At 40.6% G+C, this 20639-nt stretch overlaps 1 protein-coding gene across 1 annotated transcript in view; it reads left to right on the top strand.

The window, feature by feature from the left end:
* C8A (complement C8 alpha chain) overlaps window positions 1-20639 on the top strand; it is a 71779-nt gene that overhangs the window by 30001 nt on the left and 21139 nt on the right. The window contains exons 6-7 of the mRNA XM_055586944.1: window positions 1909-2109; window positions 3872-4112. Coding sequence (XP_055442919.1) covers window positions 1909-2109; window positions 3872-4112 — 442 coding nt within the window. The remainder of the gene's footprint in view (window positions 1-1908; window positions 2110-3871; window positions 4113-20639) is intronic.

Raw genomic sequence — 20639 nt, 5'->3', positions numbered from 1 at the left:
TCCTCATTACAAGACAATGGAACGGATATTACCATTGGCCCATTTTAGATATTAAAAATCCCAGAGACGTAGAGAGGGATAAATGTCAGGCCCAATAGGTAGCATAGACAAGATTTAAATCCAGATCTATGTGAACTAAGCCTGGCTATACAGCATTTAGAAGGGAGGCTGCTGCTGCTGCTGCTGCTAAGTTGCTTCAGTCGTGTCCGACTCTGTGCGACCCCATAGATGGCAGCCCACCAGGCTCCCCCATCCCTGGGATTCTCCAGGCAAGAACACTGGAGTGGGTTGCCATTTCCTTCTCCAATGCATGAAAGTGAAAAGTGAAAGTGAAGTCGCTCAGTCATGTCCGACTCCTCGTGACCCCATGGACTGCAGATGATGCAAATTCTCTCTGTATCATATATATTCTATCTACATTCTATCTATAGAGAGAGATGATAGGAAGCCAGGACCCTGAACAACTATCTAGTCACATCCCTCACCCCCCCAAAGTTTCTCAAAAGAAAAATATTGACAGAGGATAAGGCTAGGCTTATGGATTCTGTTTTAAGAAATTGGTTCCCACTGTCCACAATAGCTAAGATGTGGAAACAAATGTCCATCAACAAAGGAATGGATGAAGAAGATGTGGTACATAAATACAATAGAATATTGCTCAGTCATAAAAAAAAAGAATGACAATACCATTTGCAACAACATGGTTGGACCTAGACATTATCACACTAAATAAGCCAGGCAAAGATAAACATTATACGATCACTTATATGTGGAATCTAAGAAATTAATACAAATCAATTTAAGCACAAAATAATAATAGACTCACATACATATAAAACAAACTTAGGGCAACTAAAGGGGAAAGGGGAAGGGGAGAGATAAATCAGGAGTATGGGAGTAACAGATGCAAACTACTACATATAAAATAAACAATGAGGATTTACTGTATAGCACAGAGAACTATCTTCAATGTCCTGTAATAAACTATAATGGAAATGAATCTGAAGCTACATACCTGAAACTAACACAATGCTGTAAATCAACTATAGTTAAATTAAAAAAAAAAGAAACTGGCTCCCCCTAGCCCACTTCCACCTCTGCCATCTGGTCTAAGTAAGCCAAGCTGAAAGACATAGGTAATGCCGTTTTCCTAACCGGAGGATGATCTAGGGCCTATGTGTCAGGCAAGATAGACTAAGCTATGCTATGGCAACAAAAGATTCTTCAATCTCAGTGCTTTAAAACAGTAATGCCCCTCTTCTGCTATTCATTCATCCTAAGGTGGAAAGGAAACTCTCATCATCTCGGACACTCAGGACCCAATTAATGGAGCTTCCATCTTAACACGTGCTCTTGTGATTACAGAGCGAACCACCCATGGGCTCCTAACCCTCACTTCCTTGGCTCAAGCAAAGCACATGACCAGACCTCAGGTCAAGCTGGCTGAGAAATGCAATCCTGGAATGAAATAACCAAACACTTTTGGATGGTCCCTAAGCATACCTCTACGTAGAACTGTTACCACCTGCCTGCCTTTGCCTCTTGTCCATGCCTAGATATGGCTTTCAATATTTCCCCACTACAGAGTCAAGCAGGAAGGAAGGGTATCTATCTTCCTATCTTCTACATAGGAAGAATAAACCCTCTGGAAATAAATAAATGCATAGAACATTATAACATTTTATCAGAATCATGTGTGTATGTTTAAATAAATATTTTAGTAGTACCACTAATTACTAAGCACTGCTGAAGTTTCTGCATTTTAGTATCAATTTGGAATAGCCTTTTTAAAGGAGTATTTATGATAATCTGAAACATTGGTTATTTTACAGAGAAAAGATTTAAATATTACCTATGAATTGGAATATAACTTTATGTGTACAAAGCTAACTATGTGTTTCCTTTCAGGCCCAGGCAGATACTAAAATCTCTTCAGAGATATATAATGATGCATATGATCTTCTTACTAAAGTAAAAAATGACAAGTCTGTGTCAATTGGATTGACCACTGGTGTGGGCTTTACAGGCGTCCCAGTCACGGTGACTGCAGGTGTATCCATGTCACAAGATGCTGCCTTCTTAAAAAAGTTAAGCAAGTATAATGAGAAGGTATTAAAACATAATGCCCACGTTGCACAGTATCCCATAATCTATGCCAAACATGTACTACCTTAACTGCATTAAAAAGTACAGTAGTAATTGAACCTTCATTTGCTTGTATAATTGGAAATGTCTGATCAGTGGTAATCATGTTTGTTTTCTTATTACACTTTCACATACAGAATCATCACAAAGGGAATAACATTGCATGATAAGACTAGTACTCTTATCATTTCCCCATCCTTTTTCATGGTTACCTGGAGCATACAGGGAAATACTTAGAATGGTAATGTCTTAAAGAGAAACAGCCAAGCCCTATAAACTAGACTTGGAAGAATTCCACAGCAAGCCTGGCTTTTCCAGGCTTTTCCATAGATTGGATGGCTGGCCTGCTCAATGAATCTTTTTTCATCAACACTTCTTCATCAACCATTTACTACTAATTGCCTATTATCCTGTCTATTATCAGGCAGTGCTTCCTTGAGGAAGTCAGGGAGTCTGCCTTAACTGATATCTAAAGACTAGTACCAGTTGTCTGGATGAAGTGAGGCAGAAGCTAACAGAAGGCTGTTCTCAGCCTGGGAAAGAGCATGTGCAAAGGCCTGGAGGTGAGAAACTGCCTCACACAGATGTGGACTGAAAGGACTTCCACTGTCTGAAGCCCAGGTGGGAAGGGAAAACAGGGAGTGATAAGAATGGAGAGGCAATTGGGAGCCAGACCAATATTCATTGAATTGATCAGAAATTTACCCCAAAGCCTCAAAACATTGATACCAGAACTTGGGATTTACAGAGGACTCAAAACATGATTTTACATGATGAAAATACAGTTATAAAAGTTAACTTTGTTAACAAACATAAATTACATTTTGGAGCTTTGCCACAAATAAGCTATTGATCTGAAGGGAAGTGTTGTTCTGAGATACAACTCTCAGGTTAATGTGGACTTTTCAAAAACCAGGTCGTTTCCTTCAACTTTCACTATCACTTTGGAACAAGGTTTACATTCTCTGCAAGGAAAGCTCATGCATAACCCACTTCCTCTTAAACCAATCCAACCTCACCCTGGTCCTGTCTTTTTTTTTTTTTTTTCTTCTTTTTTTTCATTATTATATCAGGATCCTGCATTTCTTGATTACTGAATGGTATAAGATTACCACTAAAATATAAGCTCTATGAGGGCAGGGACTAGCTCATTCAAGATCATGTTCCCTGCACCTAGCAGAAAGCATGTGATGACAGGCACTGATAGGTATTTGTTCAATAAATTAAATGATATTGGCATTTCACAATGTCATCGAAATATTCCTAAGCATAATTTTTAATGGATGCCTAATACTTATGTTAGAAGTTGCATAATGTAATGCTTTAATTAGAGAAAGATGTGGAGGTAAGAGTGGGCTGAGGGCAGGATGGAGGGAAGGAACATGGTGATGCACACTGTGATAATGAACCCAGTGAGGGCTGATGAGAACTTGACCCAGGCGGCATAGTAGGAAAGAGATGAAGGTACAGAACAAGCCAGGCACACACTGGTGTCCAATATATGCTTGCAAAACGTAGTAATCCTCCCTTATATATATTTATATACATATATATGCAAGTATATCTATACATTTACATATAATTCCCACAGTTATATGTAGGTGTATATATATAATATATATATCCACAGGTACTAAATGCTGACCTTTTATGTGATCTCATGTGGTAAAATATATACTCTCTTCGTTCTTTTCCCTCATTTAATGGTGGTCGTTGTTGTTGGCAGAAATACAGCTTTATGAGAATTTTCACAAAGGTGCAGACTGCTCATTTTAAGATGAGGAGGGAAAACATCATGCTGGATGAAGGTATGCTGCAGTCACTAATGGAGCTTCCAGAGCGATACCACTATGGCATGTACGCCAAGTTCATCAATGACTACGGCACCCATTACATAACGTCTGGATCGATGGGTGGTGTCTATGAATATATCCTGGTGCTTAACAAAGAAAAAATGGAAACAGCTGGTAAGTAGAATGGGCGCGCGATGCACATAGTGTTCAGTGCGTACACCAGACATGGTGAGCAGTTTTCTGGTCACTGACTCTCGGCCACACGTGATCTCATTTAGTCTCCATGACAACTCTCTACGGTAGCATTAGTATTATTATTTACAGGAACTTGAGGTTCAACAGGGTAAAGTGGCTTGCTAGGAAGCACCACAAATAGAGTTTGAATGCAGACTTGTCTGGCTGTCCAAAATCATGCATTTTCTATGGCACCATGCTGCTAAGTCACTTCAGTCGCGTCCGACTCTGTGTGACCCCACAGATGGCAGGCCACCAGGCTCCCCCATCCCTGAGATTTTCCAGGCAAGAACACTGGAGTGGGTTGCCATTTCCTTCTCCAATGCATGAAAGAGAAAAGTGAAAGTGAAGTCGCTCAGTCCTGTCCGACCCTCAGCAACCCCATGGACTGCAGCCCTCCAGGCTCATCCATCCATGGGATTTTCCAGGCAATATAGCACCATAGTTATCTCTTTAATAATAAAGGGTCTCTGGGGTTTTGCTGTTTAAATGTTAAAACATTTAAAATGTAGATTCTTGGTGGGTAGAACGGCCATCCAAGCAGTCAGTGATGGCAGAAACCTAGAGTCATCCCAGACCCTCCTTCCCCTCCATCCCTGTAGATCTCTAAGACCCTTCAGTTCTCTCTGCTGAGCAGCTCTCCTCCATCCTTTCTTCTACATCCCCTCCTTCAATGGGAGGCTGGGTTTACAACTTTCACTTATGACTGCAACAACTCCTAAATGGTCTTCAAAGGAAGACTCACCCCTTCCAATCCATTCTCAATACTGCTACCAGAAGGATCATTCTGCCTCACAGATCTTAGGATGTCATCTCCTTGCCTGAGATCCTGCAAGGCTAATACTAAAATCTAAAATCCTTAGCAAGGCAGCAACAATCTCCATGGTCTCACTCCAAACTGCTAGAATAGTGGTTCTAAAATGTGTGGACTCCCACCAACAGCATCAGCATCACCTGGGAATGTGTTACAATGCAAATTCTCAGGTTCTCATCCCAAACCTGCTAAATGGGAAACTCTGGGTGTGGGTCCAGCAGTGTGTGTTTCGACAATCACCCTCCAGGTTATTCTGATACTTAGTATAGTTTGAGAACCAGTGAATGAGTAGAAGGGTGAGAGGTGTATCCATTTTTCAAGCCCAAGTTCAACCTCCAAGTTTCAAGAAGTTTCTCTGACTGCACCAGTTCAGGCTGGTCACTTCCTTCCTTCAACACATTCATATAAATTCCACAGTTTAGTCTTTAAAGCAATTTTCCAAACGTTAATTATTTCTCTTTTCATCTAGACAGCAAGATCCTTGAAAGCAAGCATCCTGTCTGACACTTTTCCACCTCTTTAGTGCCCAACACAGGGTTTAGTACACAGTGAGTGAGCAAAACAAGACATTGAATTTGAAGAGGGTGTTAATTTAGATTCCTAACTAGGGCCATTCATAAGTTTGTCCATCTATCTCTGTATCCATCCTTTTATAATTCAAATATCTATTCAGTATCTTCTACGTGTATGTACTAGGGATACAAAGGCAAGCAAATCTAAATACAGTCCCTACCTTCCTGCAGCATAATACTTAACAAACTGCAGGTTGAAACCCAATAGTAGATCCTGAAATCAATGTATGGATCACAAACATTTTGAACAACACAGAAGAGAAAATATCATAATGGTTTGTAGGCAGTGAGGATAAGTTATTGCTTCAAGAAACTTCTTTTGGTTAAAGACATATATATGTACAGAGTCATGACAAATGAAATAGCTCAGGATAGATCAGTATAAAAAAAGAATTTGAAAAACTTAATTCAAGTGGATCTTTTTAAGAGTCACTCAAAACCATGAGGAAGGACAAAGAGCTAACATTTATTGAGTACTTACTAAGTTCCAGGGCTGTTGTATATATTCTTATTTAATATTCTTGACAACATTTGGAGGTGGGTGTTATTCTAGTTTTAGCCCCAGAAATGCTGAGGCTCCTTAGGGAAGTTAATTACTTCCCTATATTTGGCCCAGGGCTGCAGGAAGCTGGCGTCAGACCCCTGGACCTGTGTCTTTTCACCATGTGTTCCTGGTACAGCCTTTCATTTGGTCTCTGGTACTAGATTACTAATTAATTGCCTGGGGGTATCTCAAGCCCCCTCCGCTTTAAAATCTGTGAGGCAGAAATGGGCTTCCAATGTGGTTAATATTCAAAAGGAGCCCACCAACGAATTGTCCCAGGGATAATTACCTCAGCTCTGTTTATAGAAAGCCATATGTCGATAATAGCACAATTTGCTGTTGTGAAGAGCTGATTTCTATAAATCCGGAAAGTTAGTGTTGCTTTTCCATAAATATGGAAATGTGCTAATCATCACCTCATCTGCTGGAGCCCGCTAATAAATCAGAATGTCATTTACATATTAACCTACAAAGAACAAAATCATCTACCTTCTTTCCCTTTGACAAACAGAATCACACATACTCTCACTCCATGTTTGATGTCTGTCTAATTTTCTCTTTGTCTCTTTCTCATCCTCTCTCTCACTCCTTCTCTCGTTCTCCTCTTTTCCAATGTCTTTTTTCTCTCTGGGTGTCTTTGATCTATATGACTTTAATAATATTTATGTTCTAGTAAGTGCTTGTTTCTAAGAAACACACCGTGTGGTATACATCCCCTCCCTCAAAGAGCTGAGCTTGGAACGGAATGATTTAAATGAACACATGGGCTGGTTTGCTTTGGGGACTCATCTGTCCTTGGGTTTGCCTCAGATCCTCTATGGGTTCATCCCAGAGGATGCGCAAGGCTGTTTTCTTCTAATGTGTCCTTTAGATAAAATACGTCTCCCCTAAAGACAGCATGAAACCGTGCATCAAAAATCAAGGGACTTCTTGGATGTTGCGGAGGTGATGTTAGACTTCAATGGGACCCTAGACTTTCCTCAAGGGCTGCTGCTGACAGCTTTCTACATTCTACAGGGATCAGTATTGGCTTTGGGCTGGAATTTCTGGATCTAGATTTTTTTTTTTTCTCCTTCATCCCTTTTTGGAGCTCCTCTTATTTGTCTTTATATAAAAATATGACAAAGAGAATAGCGCACTCACCATCTGGCCTCTCTGGAGTCTGGCCCTATTACCAAGCTGATGATTTACCTTGGGGGTCAAGTACTTCAGTGACACTGTTCTGTTCATGTATGTTTCCTGCCTCCTTTTGTGGGTGCTGTCTGTCAGCCTCCAAAATGCTTCCCCGTCTTGCCAACCTGACAAATTTCAACTTATTCTTCGGAAACTTGTTCAGGTATCCCCACCTCTGTGAAACCTGCCCTGACATCCCTCTGTCCATTCTTTCATGGTTTTGTTCATACAGATATGCATTCATCAATTATGTTTGTATTATGTGCCAGGTAAACAAAATAGATATGGTTCCTGTTCTTGCAAAGCTTACAATCTAGTGGAAGAAACTAAATAAACACCTTAAAATCCAGATGTCCTTCTTGGTTCCTCCTTTACTTTCTGCCCCTCATCAGTGAGATCTGTCATTTTTTGTTTCTAAAGCATACATGGCATCTGACCACATCTCTATTACTGTCTAACTGGTCCGAACGACTGTGATCTCTTATCTGGCCACTGCTAGAATATGATGGCTTTTGTGTTGTCTTTCTTTACTTTTCTCCTCTTTCCTTTACTCTTTCTTTCATTTCTTTCCATTTTTGTTGTTGTCACTGTTGTTCTGCGAACACTCTAACATAGCAAGCTCATTTTAGCCTACAGCCTTGGTACTAGCAGTTCTCTCTGTATGGGCTACCCTTCCCTCTGATGTTTGCATAGCTATATTCTAACCATTCAAATCTCAACTTAAATGCCCCCCTTTCCGAAAGGCCTTTTATGACCATGTAGCAAGTCCCTCTTTGGTATAGCACCCTATTTTAATTCTCAGGCTATCACATATTCAGTAATTACCATGTTCATATGCTTATTTGTTTATTGTCAAACTCTTCTTCCTAGTATGCATGTTCCATGAGAGCAGGGACCTCATATATTTTGTTTGCTATTATATATTCATTTCCTAGAACGGTGTTTGGCCTTAATAGCTTCTGTTGAGTGAGCTAATGAATAGATACATGAAGTGAAGTGAAATGAAAGTCACTCAGTTGTGTCCAACTTTTTGAGACCCCATGGACTATATAGTCCATGGAATTCTCCAGGCCAGAATACTCCAGTGGGTAGCCTTTCCCTTCTCCAGGGGATCTTCCCAACCCGGGGATCAAAACCAGGTCTTCCTCATTGCAGGTGGATTCTTTACCAGCTGAGCCAATTGCAAATTGTGATATGAGCTATGTAGAAAATGAACAGGTTGTAGAAATAGAGACTAACTGTGGAAGGAGAGGGAGAAGAAAATCAGTTTAGGATTATCTGGGAAAGTCTCTTGAGTAAATAGGATAAGGTCCAAAAAGATACTCAGGAGACTCCCAAGACAAGAGGGAAGGTGCCCTGGGCAGAATGGACAGCCTGGAGTGTTTGAGAACTGAAATAAGAATGTGTGGCCGAAGCCTGCAGATAAGGTGGGGGATGGAGGGACCTGAGGTTGGAAGTAGCTGCAGATGGTCTTGCTGGTTGTAGTAAGACGTATAGACTTTGTCTGTAGTGAAAAGGAAATCACTAAATTGTTACCCAGCTGTGCCATGGTCTAATCTCTGTGTCAGTAGGTCATTCCACTGTCTGAAGAGCACAGATTAGAGGGGGTGAGAGCAGACTCAGGGAGCACAGTTAGAAGACTCCTGTTGATATCCAGGTAAGGAATCATAATGGAGATGAAAGAATATGATTGATTCAAGACATATTTTGAAATAGAGTTTGGGTAATTTGAAGATGACCTGGGTGTGAATTGTAAAGTGTAAATACTCCTTCTATATTATATTTCAACCACACACACACACACACACACACACACACACACACACACATTAGGGAAAGAAGAACATGATGAGTGTGCCTGGGAGGGCCAGCTTCCTCAGAGAGGTACCTCTAGGCATTTGGAAATATGGCAGGGATTCTCGAGCCAGGAAAATAATCCAGAATATATATGTATGTACACATAAATTCATACACCATACTAATTGAAATTATCTATGTGTCTTTCCTACTGACAATGAACTAGACTTTCCCTTTATGGCCAATGTAGGTAGGTCCTGCACATGCATGCTCAGCTGTGTCCGACTCTTTGTGACCCTATGGACTGTAGCTGCCACGCTCCTCTGTCCACGGAATTTTTCAGGCAAGAATACTGGAGTGGGTTGCCATTTCCTTCTCCAAGGTATCTTCCCAGCCCAGGAATCAAACCCTTGTCTCCTATATCTCCTGCATTGCAGGAGGATTCTTTACCTCTTGAGGCATTTGGGCTTCCTAGACACATTTAGCTTAGCTTCTGTGACCTTTGTCTCTCAAATGCCCCATGAAACAGATTTTCTTGTAAGTTAAGGAATCTAAGTAAGTCAGATAAGATACCTCATCTGGGATGATGTGAGGGAAACTATGCATGGAATAGAAAGTAAACTAATAGCCCTCAGAGCTCTAAAGGTTCATGATTCTATTGCTGTTGTTTAGATACTCAGTTGTGTCCAACTCTTCTGTGGCACCATGGACAATAGTCCACTAAGCTCCTCTGTTTATGGGATTTTTCGGGCAAGATTACTGGAGTGAGTTGCCATTTCCTCCTCCAGGGAATGTTCCTGACCCAGGGATTGAACCTATGTCTCTGAGTCCCCTGTATTACAGGTGGATTCTTCACTGTTGAGCCACCGGAGAAGTCTCTTGATTCTGTAGTTTGAAATATTGAGGTCTGCAAAGATCTTACACAGAATGACTTCTATTGATGCTCCTCCACTTGAGAAGGAAGCCAATAGTATTTTATGGCCCCATGAAAGCCATCAGGCAATGTGGTAGTGAAAAGGGTTCTTTTTACAAAGATAGCTTTGCTTTTGGTTCTGCCATTTAAAAGCTAATACTTTGTATCTCTGAGTTTCAGTTTTCCCATAACTAATGTAAGTATAATAAACTACTTTTAAAAACCATTACAAGAATTAATGAAGATATTTCTAAAAAGCATCATGATAAAGAAAATACTGTGTAAGCAGTGGTTATTATTATAGATTACAGTTTTAGGTGGGGTGAGTAAGTAGCAGAATCATTTGATCAAGGTCTGTGGGATGAAGAAATATGCTGGCAGATGGTAGTAAGGAATCTAAACTTGGGAGTCAGACACATCTGGGTGGAGCTCTTGCTTCTACCATTTAGTATTGCCTGACCCCTATCAGGGAACTTAATTTCTCTGAACCTCAGTTTTTTTCAAGACCCAAATAGGAATGATAATAAAGCCTTGTTTGAGAATAATTCCAAGTATCAGTACATTTTGGATGGTAAGTGTTTAAAGAGATTTGTTTTCCCTTGAATGCAGGATGTTAGTATAGCTTAGTGTTTGAAAATATAAGTTCTGTCACGTTACTGTGTGATTATTGGCAGATTATTTAATCATTTTACGTCTTAATTTCTTCATCCCTTAAGCTGGAGGTATTAATGGCATTTACCTCATATTAATTGTGAGGAATAAGAAAAGTTATCCACAGAAAATATTTAGGTAATGCTAATGATAATGAGCACTCATTAAGCATCAATTGCTGAAAAAGGTTCTAATCTAGATTCCTTGTGTTCACATCTCATCTCTACCACTGACTGACCAGGTGATCCTCGGGCAAATGCCCTCAGGCAAATGCCTCCCTCTTCCTGCCTGGTTCCTCTTCCCCTAAATGAGACAATGACAGAAGACACTTCATAGGACTGTTATGAATATGAAATGAAACAGTCTATGTGATCAGGGCTTCCCTCATAGCTCAGCCGGTGAAGAATATGCCTGCAATGCAGGAGACCTGGCTTCGATTCCTGAGTCAGGAAGATCCCCTGGAGAAGGAGATGGCAACCCACTCCAGTATTCTTGCCTGGAGAATCCCATGGACAGAGGAGCCTGGCAGGCTACAGTCCATGGGGTCGCAAGAGTTGAACACAACTTAGCGACTAAGAGAGAGAGAGATGTGATCAGGTGGCCCAGGGCCTGACATATAGTAAGAGTTTTTTAATGGTACTTATTGCTGCACTATGTTGGTGTAGTAACACTGTGATGGAAATGGGTGAATTTAATTCAGATGACCGTTATATTCTACTACCATGGGCAAGAATCCCTTAGAAGAAAAGGAGTAGCCCTCGTGGTCAAGAGTTTGAAATGCAGTGCTTGGGTGCAATCTCAAAAAATGATAGAATGAACTTGGTTTGTTTTCAAGGCAATCCATTCAACATCACAGTGATTTAAGTCTAGGCCCCAACCACTAAAGCTGAAGAAGATGAAGTTAAATGGTTCTATGAAGATTAAAAGACATTATAGAACTAACACCAAAAAAAAAAAAAAAGAAGTCCTTTTCATCATAGGGGACTGAAATGCAAAAGTAGGAAGTCAAGAGATATCTGGAAAAACAGGCAAGTTTGGTCTTGGAGTACAAAAGGAAGCAGGGCAAAGGCTGACAGAGTTTGCCAAGAGAATGCACTGATCATAGCAAACATCCTCTTCCAGCAACATAAGAGAAGACTCTACACATGGACATCACCAGTTGGTCAATACCAAGATCAGACTGATTATATTCTTTGCAGCTGAAGATGTAGAAGCTCTTTACAGTCAGCAAAAACAAGACCAGGAGTTGACTGTGGCTCAGATCATGAGCTCCTTATTGCAAAATTCAGACTAAAATTGAAAAAAGTAGGGAAAACCACTAGGCAATTCAGGAATGACCTAAAACAAATCACTTATGATTATACAGTGGACGTGAGAAATAGATTTAAGGGATTAGATCTGATAGACAAAAGTACCTGCAGAACCATGGACGGAGATTCATAACATTGTATAGGAGGCAGTGACCAAAACCATCCCCAAGAAAAAGAAATGCAATAAGGCAAAATGGTTGTCTGAGGAGGCCTTACAAATAGCTGAGTAAAGAAGAGAAGTGAAAGGCAAAGGAGAAAGGGAAAGATACATCTACCTGAATGCAGAGTTCCAAAGAATAGAAAGGAGAGATAAGAAAGCCTTCTTAAGTGAACAATGCAAAGAAATAGAGGAAAACAATAGAATGGGACAGACCAGAGATCTCTTCAAAAAAATTGGAGATATCAAGGGAATATTTCATGCAAAGATGGACACAATAAAAGACAGAAATGTCATGAACTTAAAAGAAGCAGAAGATATTAAGAAGAGGTGGCAAGAATACACAGAAGAACTCTACAAAAAAGGTCTTAATGACCTGGATAACCACAATGGTATGATCACTCATCTAGAGCCAGACATCCTGGAGTGTGAAATCAAGTGGGTCTTACGAAGCAATACTACTAACAAAGCTAGTGGAGGTAATGGAATTCCAGCCAGTTATTTCAAATCCTGAAAGATGCTAGAAAGTGCTGCAGTCAATATGCCAGCAAATTTAGAAAACTCAGCATTGCCCACAAGACTGGAAAAGATCAGTTTTCATTCCAATCCCAAAGAAAGGCAATGCCGAAGAATGTTCAGACTACCACGCAATTGTGTTCATGTCACATACTAGCAAGATAATGCTCAAAATCCTTCAAGCTAGGTATCAACAGTACATGAACTGAGAACTTCCATATGTACAAGTTGGATTTAGAAAAGGCAGAAGAACCAGAGATAAAATTGCCAATATCTGTTGGATCATAGGAAAGGCAAGAGAATTCCAGAAAAAAACATCTAATTCTGCTTCACTGACTATGCTAAAGCCTTTGGCTGTGTGTATCACAACAAACTGTGGGAAATTCTTAAAGAGATGGGAATGCCAGATCACCTTACCTGCCTCCTGAGAAATCTGTATGCAGGTCAAGAAGCAACAGTTAGAACCAGAAATGGAACAACAGACTGGTTCCAAATTGGGAAAAGAGTATGTCAAGGCTGTATATTGTCCCCTTGCTTATTTAACTTATGCAGAGTACATCATGAGAAACGCTGGGCTGGATGAAGCACAAACTGGAATCAAGATTGTGGGGAGAAATACCAATGACCTTAGATGTGCAGATGACACCACCTTAATGGCAGAAAATGAAGAGGAATTACAGAGCCTCTGGATGAAGGTGAAAGAGGAGAGTGAAAAAGCTGGCTTAAAACTCAACATTCAAAAAACTTTGATCATGGCATCCAGTCCCATCACTTCATGGCAAATAGAATGGGAAACAATGAAAACAGTGACAGACTTTATTTTCTTGCACTACAAAATCACTGAAGATGGTGACTACAGCCATGAAATTAAAAAACTCTTGCTTCTTGGTAGAAAGGCTATGACAAACCTAGATAGCATATTATAAAGCAGAGACATCACTTTGCCAACAAAGCTCCATCTAGTCAAAGCTGTGGTTTTTCCAGTAGTCATGTATGGATGTGAAAGCTAGACAATAAAAAAGGCTGAACACCGAAGAATCGATGCTTGCAAACTGTGGTACTGGAGAAGACTCTTGAGAGTCTCTTAACGACAGCAAGGAGATCAAACCAGTTGAACCTAAAGGAAATCAACCATGAATTTTCATTGGAAGGACTGATACTGAAGCTCCAATACTTTGGCCACTTGCTGCAAAGTGCCAACTCATAGGAAAAGACCCTGATGCTGGGAAAGATGGAGGGCAGGAGGAGAAGGGGATGACAGAGGATGAGATAGTTGGATGGCATCATTGACTCAATGGACATGAGTTTGGGCAAACTCAGGGAGATAGTGAAGGTCAGGGAAGCCTGGCATGCTGCAGTCCATGGGGTTGCAAAGAGTGAGGCATGACTGAGCGACTGAACAACAACAATGTTGGTGTTAATATTACCACATTCATTACTCCCAGCTTTCCAGTTGTTAATTCTACAATCTTAACTATCCTTTCATCTGTAATGTGGGAACAATAAGGCAACCTATCTCATAGGTCTCTGCAATTGGTCAGCTTTGAAACATTGTTCAAATGGAAGAAACATCATTATGCCCAGCCTGCAGTGGCCAACACTTTTGCTGTAAGACTTGGAGTCTTAGCATTCATGCCTCCTTCCCTTACCTGGCCATTTTTAAAAATCAAGGTCATTCATTTCTGTCCCTAGAGCTTCATCCCATTTTGGAGGGACTGCTCCTCCCATTGATCAAGGTCACTTTGAATTCTTTTCACTATCTTTCAAAGTCTTAACAAGCCCAATCAGTGCCTGTGTTCCATCATGTCTCCCTTTGATGGATGCCAGATAACAGTGACCCTGGAAATGACCCTTTCAGTGAAAATGCAGTACATTCAGCCCATCACTGATCATCATTCTCCAACTAGGGTCCTTGGGCCAACTGGTCTACTACTACCTAACACACTGGGTAGAAAAAGCCATAGGGAATGAAAGTGCAAGTGAAGTCGTTCAGTCGTGTCCGACTCTTTGCGACCCCATGGACGGTAACCTATCAGGCTCTGCGGTCCATGGGATTTTCCAGGCAAGAATACTGGAGTGGGCTGCCATTTCCTTCTCCAGGGGATCTTCCCAACCCAGGGATTGAACCCGGGTCTCCTGCATTGCAGACAGACGCTTTACCATCTGAGCCACACTGGGTAGAAAAAGCCATAGGGACATGACAAAAATCTCACTAAAGTTGATGTCAATTATAGTTTTACATTCTTTTCCTTTGTCCTCTTTCCTTCTCTTTATTTATTCAATAGCTTTTCATTCAACAAACATATTAAGCACACAAAATATGGTTAGCACTGTCTAGACACCAACATGGATCCTATTATCTCATATAGCAGGTAACAGGGTTTCTCTGTTATAATCATGTGATTATAGTCAGGGATGATTTATTATAGGGACAACCAGATTGGTTACTACCTATAGTGAATTAACAATTTATTTTTGTTTTCACTGTACTTAGAAATAACTGAAATATTTGATTCTAACAAAATATATTTAAAATATTTGATTCTAATAAATATATTAACTCCTAAGGTTGGTAAAATACAGTCATTCACATCTGGTATTGAAGATGATCTTCATAATCGCTTATAAGGAATTTATTAATATCTTTATCCCCAATTCTATAGAGAAAGCTTAGGTCTAAAGAGCCCAAGTAATTGGCTCAACATGATTCAATTAGTATTGAATTCAGGTCTTCTGATGTAGAGTTTATATCTTGTCCATGTATTTACCTCCCATCACCCCCTCCCCATTTCTTCACACTCTGTGATTCATTCTGATACTATATTCAAGGGCTTAGACTCTAATAGCAGTGGTAAAATGGCTAAAAGTTACTGAGCATTTCATCACACGGCAGACACTGAATTAGGCATTTAAATGCACTATCTCATCTTATCCTCAGGAAAGACCTGGGAAGAGCATACTAGAACACTAATTTACAAATGAAGAACTGAAGCTCAGCAATGTTAAATATCTTGTGCAAGGTCAAGCTTGCCTTGTTATTATGGGTGGAGTCCAAGTTCAGCGTGAGAACCTGTGATACTAATAAACATTCTATAATGCCTCAGAGGTGTTTTCATAGGGTTTTTCAAACTACAGGCTACAGCTCACTAGCAGATTGTAAGCGAAATTTAGTGAGCCATGACTAGCATTTAATAAAATGAAACAGAATATAGTAGGAAGGAAAGCCTCAGCGAGCATCACAGAAAGTATGGTTAAGAACTGCAATTTATTTTAGCTGGATGTGAATGGGCTGGATCATGGTGTCAACTGTATTGCTTACTTTTGGGGGGAGAAGGAAATGGCAGCCCACTCCAGTATTCTTGCCTGGAAAATCCCATGGACCGCGGAGCCTGGTAGGCTACCGTTCATGGGTCGCAAAGAGTAGAACACAACTGAGCGACTTCACTTTCACTTTCATACTGTCTTAACCCAGTGTGCTCCGCAGACTGTAGCCACGCATCTAATCACTTTAAATAAAGGAAAAATCATCACTAGCCATAACAAAGGCACTAGGAAGTATATTAGTTAAGGTTCTCCAATACATACTTTACTTATATAAGTAAAGAGAGTTCTTATAAAATATTGGCTCACACAATGATTGAGCCTGACAAGTCCCAAGATCCATATTTGGCAAGCTATGGACTTAGAGGAGTTGATGATTTAGTTCCAGTTTGAGTTCAAAGGCTTAAGAATCAGGGGAGCTGATGGTGTAGTCCCAATTTGAAGGTTGGAGGCTTGAGACCCAGAAAGAGCTGATGTCTTAGTTTGAGTCCAAAGGCAAGAAAAAAGCCAATTTTCCAGTTCAAGGCAATTAGGCAGGAAGAATCCTCCCTTTTTTAAAAAGTTTATTTAATTTTAATTGGAGGATAATTACTTTACAATAATGTGTTGGTTTCTGCCATACATCAACATGAGTCAGCCATAGGTATACATATTTCCCTCTTGAACTTCCCTCCCAGCCTCCACCCCATCCCACTCCTCTAGGTTGTCACAGAGCATGAGATTTGAGCTTCTTGCATCGCAGAGCAAATTCCCACCAGCAATCTGTTTTAAATATGGTAATACATATGATTCAATCCTGCTCTCTCAATTTGTCCCATCTTCCCCTTCCCTGGCTGTATCCACAAGTCTGTTCCTTATGTTTGTGTCTCCTTTATTGCCCTACAAATAGGTTCACCAATACCCTCTTTCTAGATCCCATATGTATGCATTAATATACAATGTCTGTTTTCTGACTTACTTTACTCTGTATAATAGGCTCTAGGTTCACCTACCTCATTAGAACGGACTCAAATGTGTTCCTTTTTATAGATGAATAATATTTCATTGTATATATGTACCACAACTTCTTTATCCATTCATCTGTCAATGGACATCTAGGTTGCTTCCATTTCCTAGCTATTGTAAATAGTGCTGTGATGAACACTGGGGTACATGTGTCTGTTTCAGTTATGGTTTCCTCAGGGTATATGCCCAGTAGTGGGATTGTTGGGTCATAAGGTAGTTTTATTCCTAGTTTTTTTTTTAAAGGAATCCATACTGTTTTCCATAGTAGCTGTATCCATTTACATTTCCAACAACAGTACAAGAAGTTTCCCTTTTCCCCACACCCACTTCAGGATTTATTGTTTGTAGATTTTTTGATGATGCCCATTCTGATCCTTGTGAGGTAATACCTCATTACAGTTTTGATCTGCATTTATTTAATAATGAGGGATGTTAAGCATCTTTGCATGTGTTTATTAGCCATCTCTATGTCTTCTTTGGAAAAATGCCTATTTAGGTCTTCTGCCCACTTTTTGACTGGGTTGTTTCTTTCTCTGGTATTGAGTTTCATGAGCTGCTTGTGTATTTTGGAGATTAATCCTTTGTCAGTTGTTTCATCTACCATTATTTTCTTCCATTCTGAGGGTTGTCTTTTCACCTAGTTTATAGTTTTCTTCGCTGTGAAAAAGCTTTTGAGTTTAATTAGGTCCCATTTGTTTATTTTTGCTTTTATTTCCATTACTTTAGGAGATGGGTCATAGAGGATCTTGCTGTGATTTATGTCAAGGAATGTTAGGCAGGAAGAATCCTCTCTCACTCAGGGAAGGGTCAGTCTTTTTGTCTGTTCAGGATTTCAAATTGAATGAGGCCCACCCACTTCAGGGAGAGAAATCTGCTTTACTCAAGCTACTGATTTAAATGTTGATCTCATCCAAAAATAGCTCACAGAAACACCCAGAATAACATTTGACCAAATATCTGGACACCCTGGCCCAGTCAAATTGATGCATGCAATTAACCATCACAGGAAGGTAGTCAAAGGGGAAATCTAGAGGCAGATGTTAGTATTAACTGCTGAGACAGGTGTGTAAAGTCTCCTGGAATGAAACTGCTTATCCAAATAAAAATGAAAAAAACAAGCAATCACTGAATTCTAACTCTGTGGCAGGCAGCATACTGAGTGCTTACATGCATTTCATCCCATTTAAGCTTCCTGGCAATGCTTTGAGCTGTAGTTTATGGCTGTAGCCATTTTACAAATGATGAAAACAAGGTACTGAAAGATAAATGACACATCCAAGCTGACACCACCGGTTAGAAGCAAAGTGAACTATGAAATGAGGATTTCTAATTCTTGGTTCAGTGCTTCTGTGATATCTCTGGATATTTACTTTGCTTATCTTCTTTTTTTTAAAAACTATTAAACCACTTGTGATAACTTTGAAAGTGGTTAAGTGAGGCTTTAAAAATACCCAAGGGCCTTAGAAAGCATCACTATGAACAAAGCTAGTGGAGTTGATGGAATTCCAGTTGAGCTATTTCAAATCCTAAAAGATGATGCTGTGAAAGTGCTGCACTCAATATGCCAGCAAATGTGGAAAACTCAGCAGTGGCCACAGGACTGGAAAAGGTCAGTTTTCATTTCAATCCCAAAGGAAGGCAATGCCAAAGAATGCTCAAACTACCATACAATTGAACTCATCTCACATGTTAGTAAAGTAATGCTCAAAATTCTCCAAGCCAGGCTTTAGCAATACATGAACCGTGAACTTCCAGATGTCCAACCTGGTTTTAGAAAAGGCAGAGGAACCAGAGATCAAATTGCCAACATCCGCTGGATCATGGAAAAAGCAAGAGAGTTCCAGAAAAACATCTATTTCTACTTTATTGACTATGCCAAAGCCTTTGACTGTGTGGATCACAATAAACTGTGGAAAATTCTGAAAGAGATGGGAATACCAGACCACCAGACCCGCCTCTTGAGAAACCTATATGCAGGTCAGGAAGCAACAGTTAGAACTGGACATGGAACAACAGACTGGTTCCAAATAGGAAAAGGAGTACATCAAGGCTGTATATTGTCACCCTGCTTATTTAACTTATATGCAGAGGACATCATGAGAAACGCTGGGCTGGATGAAGAACAAGCTGGAATCAAGATTGCTGGGAGAAATATCAATAACCTCAGATACGCAGATGACACCACCCTTATGGCATAAAATGAAGAGGAACTAAAAAGCCTCTTGATGAAAATGAAAGTGGAGAGTGAAAAAGTTGGCTTAAAGCTCAACATTCAGAAAACGAAGATCATGGCATCTGGTCCCATCACTTCATGGCAAATAGATGGGGAAACAGTGGAAACAGTGGCAGACTTTATTTTTGGGGGCTCCAAAATCACTGCAGATGGTGACTGCAGTCATGAAATTAAAAGACGCTTACTCCTTGGAAGGAAAGTTATGACCAAACTAAACAGCATTATTCAAAAGCAGAGACATTACTTTGCCAACAAAGGTCCGTCTAGTCAAGGCTATGGTTTTTCCAGTGGTCATGTATGAACATGAGAGTTGGACTGTGAAGAAAGCTGAGCACTGAAGAATTGATGCTTTTGAATTGTGGTGCTGGAGAAGACTCTTGAGAGTCCGTTGGACTGCAAGAAGATGCAACCAGTCCATCCTAAAAGAGATCAGTCCTGGGTGTTCACTGGAAGGACTGATGCTGAAGCTGAAACTCCAGTACTTTGGCCACCTCATGCGAACAGTTGACTCATTGGAAAAGACCCTGATGCTGGAAAGGATTGGGGACAGGAGGAGAAGGGAACGACAGAGGATGAGATGGCTGGATGGCATCACCAACTCGATGGACATGAGTCGGGTAAACTCCGGGAATTGGTGATGGACAGCGAGGCCTGGCATGCTGCGACTCATGGGGTCACAAAGAGTCAGACACGACTGAGCAACTCAACTGAAGGGAGTATTATCGGCTTCCCAGGTGGCACTAGTGGTAAAGAACCAGCCTGCCAATGCAGGAGATGTGAGAAACATGGGTTCTATCCTTGAGTTGGGGAGATCCCCTGGAGGAGGGCATGGAAACCTACTCCAGTATTTTTGCCCAGAGAATCCCATGGGCAGAGGATCCTGGTGGATTCCAGTCCATGGTGTCTCAGAAGAGTTGAACACAACTGAAGTGACTTAGCATGCATGCACACAAAGTTGTATTCTACTTGATATTCACTCCTAAGGGCAGTATTAGGTCAGTTTGAACCTTGACTGGGAATTATAACAGAGAATTGTAAAGGGTTAAACTGACCAGCTACTGATGGTCTGTTCTGAAGCTTAGGTACATTCACAGAGCTAGGAACAAGCATGGTGCACTGGCACCCATGGCACGCAAAGAAGTGAACCTTAAAGACCTGTAGGCCATAAAATGTATCTAAGCTACCAATGGCAGGTAGTTTTAATAGCAAATGCTGCTGGGACTGTTGAGTCGAGGACTGTGACAACAAATAAGGGCTCAGCCAGAAAGAACTGTAGTCAATCAGTGATGTCTTTCAGAGTTAGAGACTGATCCATGGTAGAGCTTCAATGTCTTTCTGGCTGGGATAATTCAGTATCCAATCCCACCAATCCTGGACATCCTCCAGAGCTTTCCTTGCACTCTGGAGAGTCAGGGGTGGATTCCTAAAGGGTCTGAGCAGGGACTGAGAACCTCTGAGCTA

This window comes from Bubalus kerabau, chromosome 6, assembly GCF_029407905.1.
Source record: "Bubalus kerabau isolate K-KA32 ecotype Philippines breed swamp buffalo chromosome 6, PCC_UOA_SB_1v2, whole genome shotgun sequence".
Lineage (NCBI taxonomy): Eukaryota > Metazoa > Chordata > Mammalia > Artiodactyla > Bovidae > Bubalus > Bubalus kerabau.
This window is presented reverse-complemented; position numbering and strand designations above follow the sequence as displayed.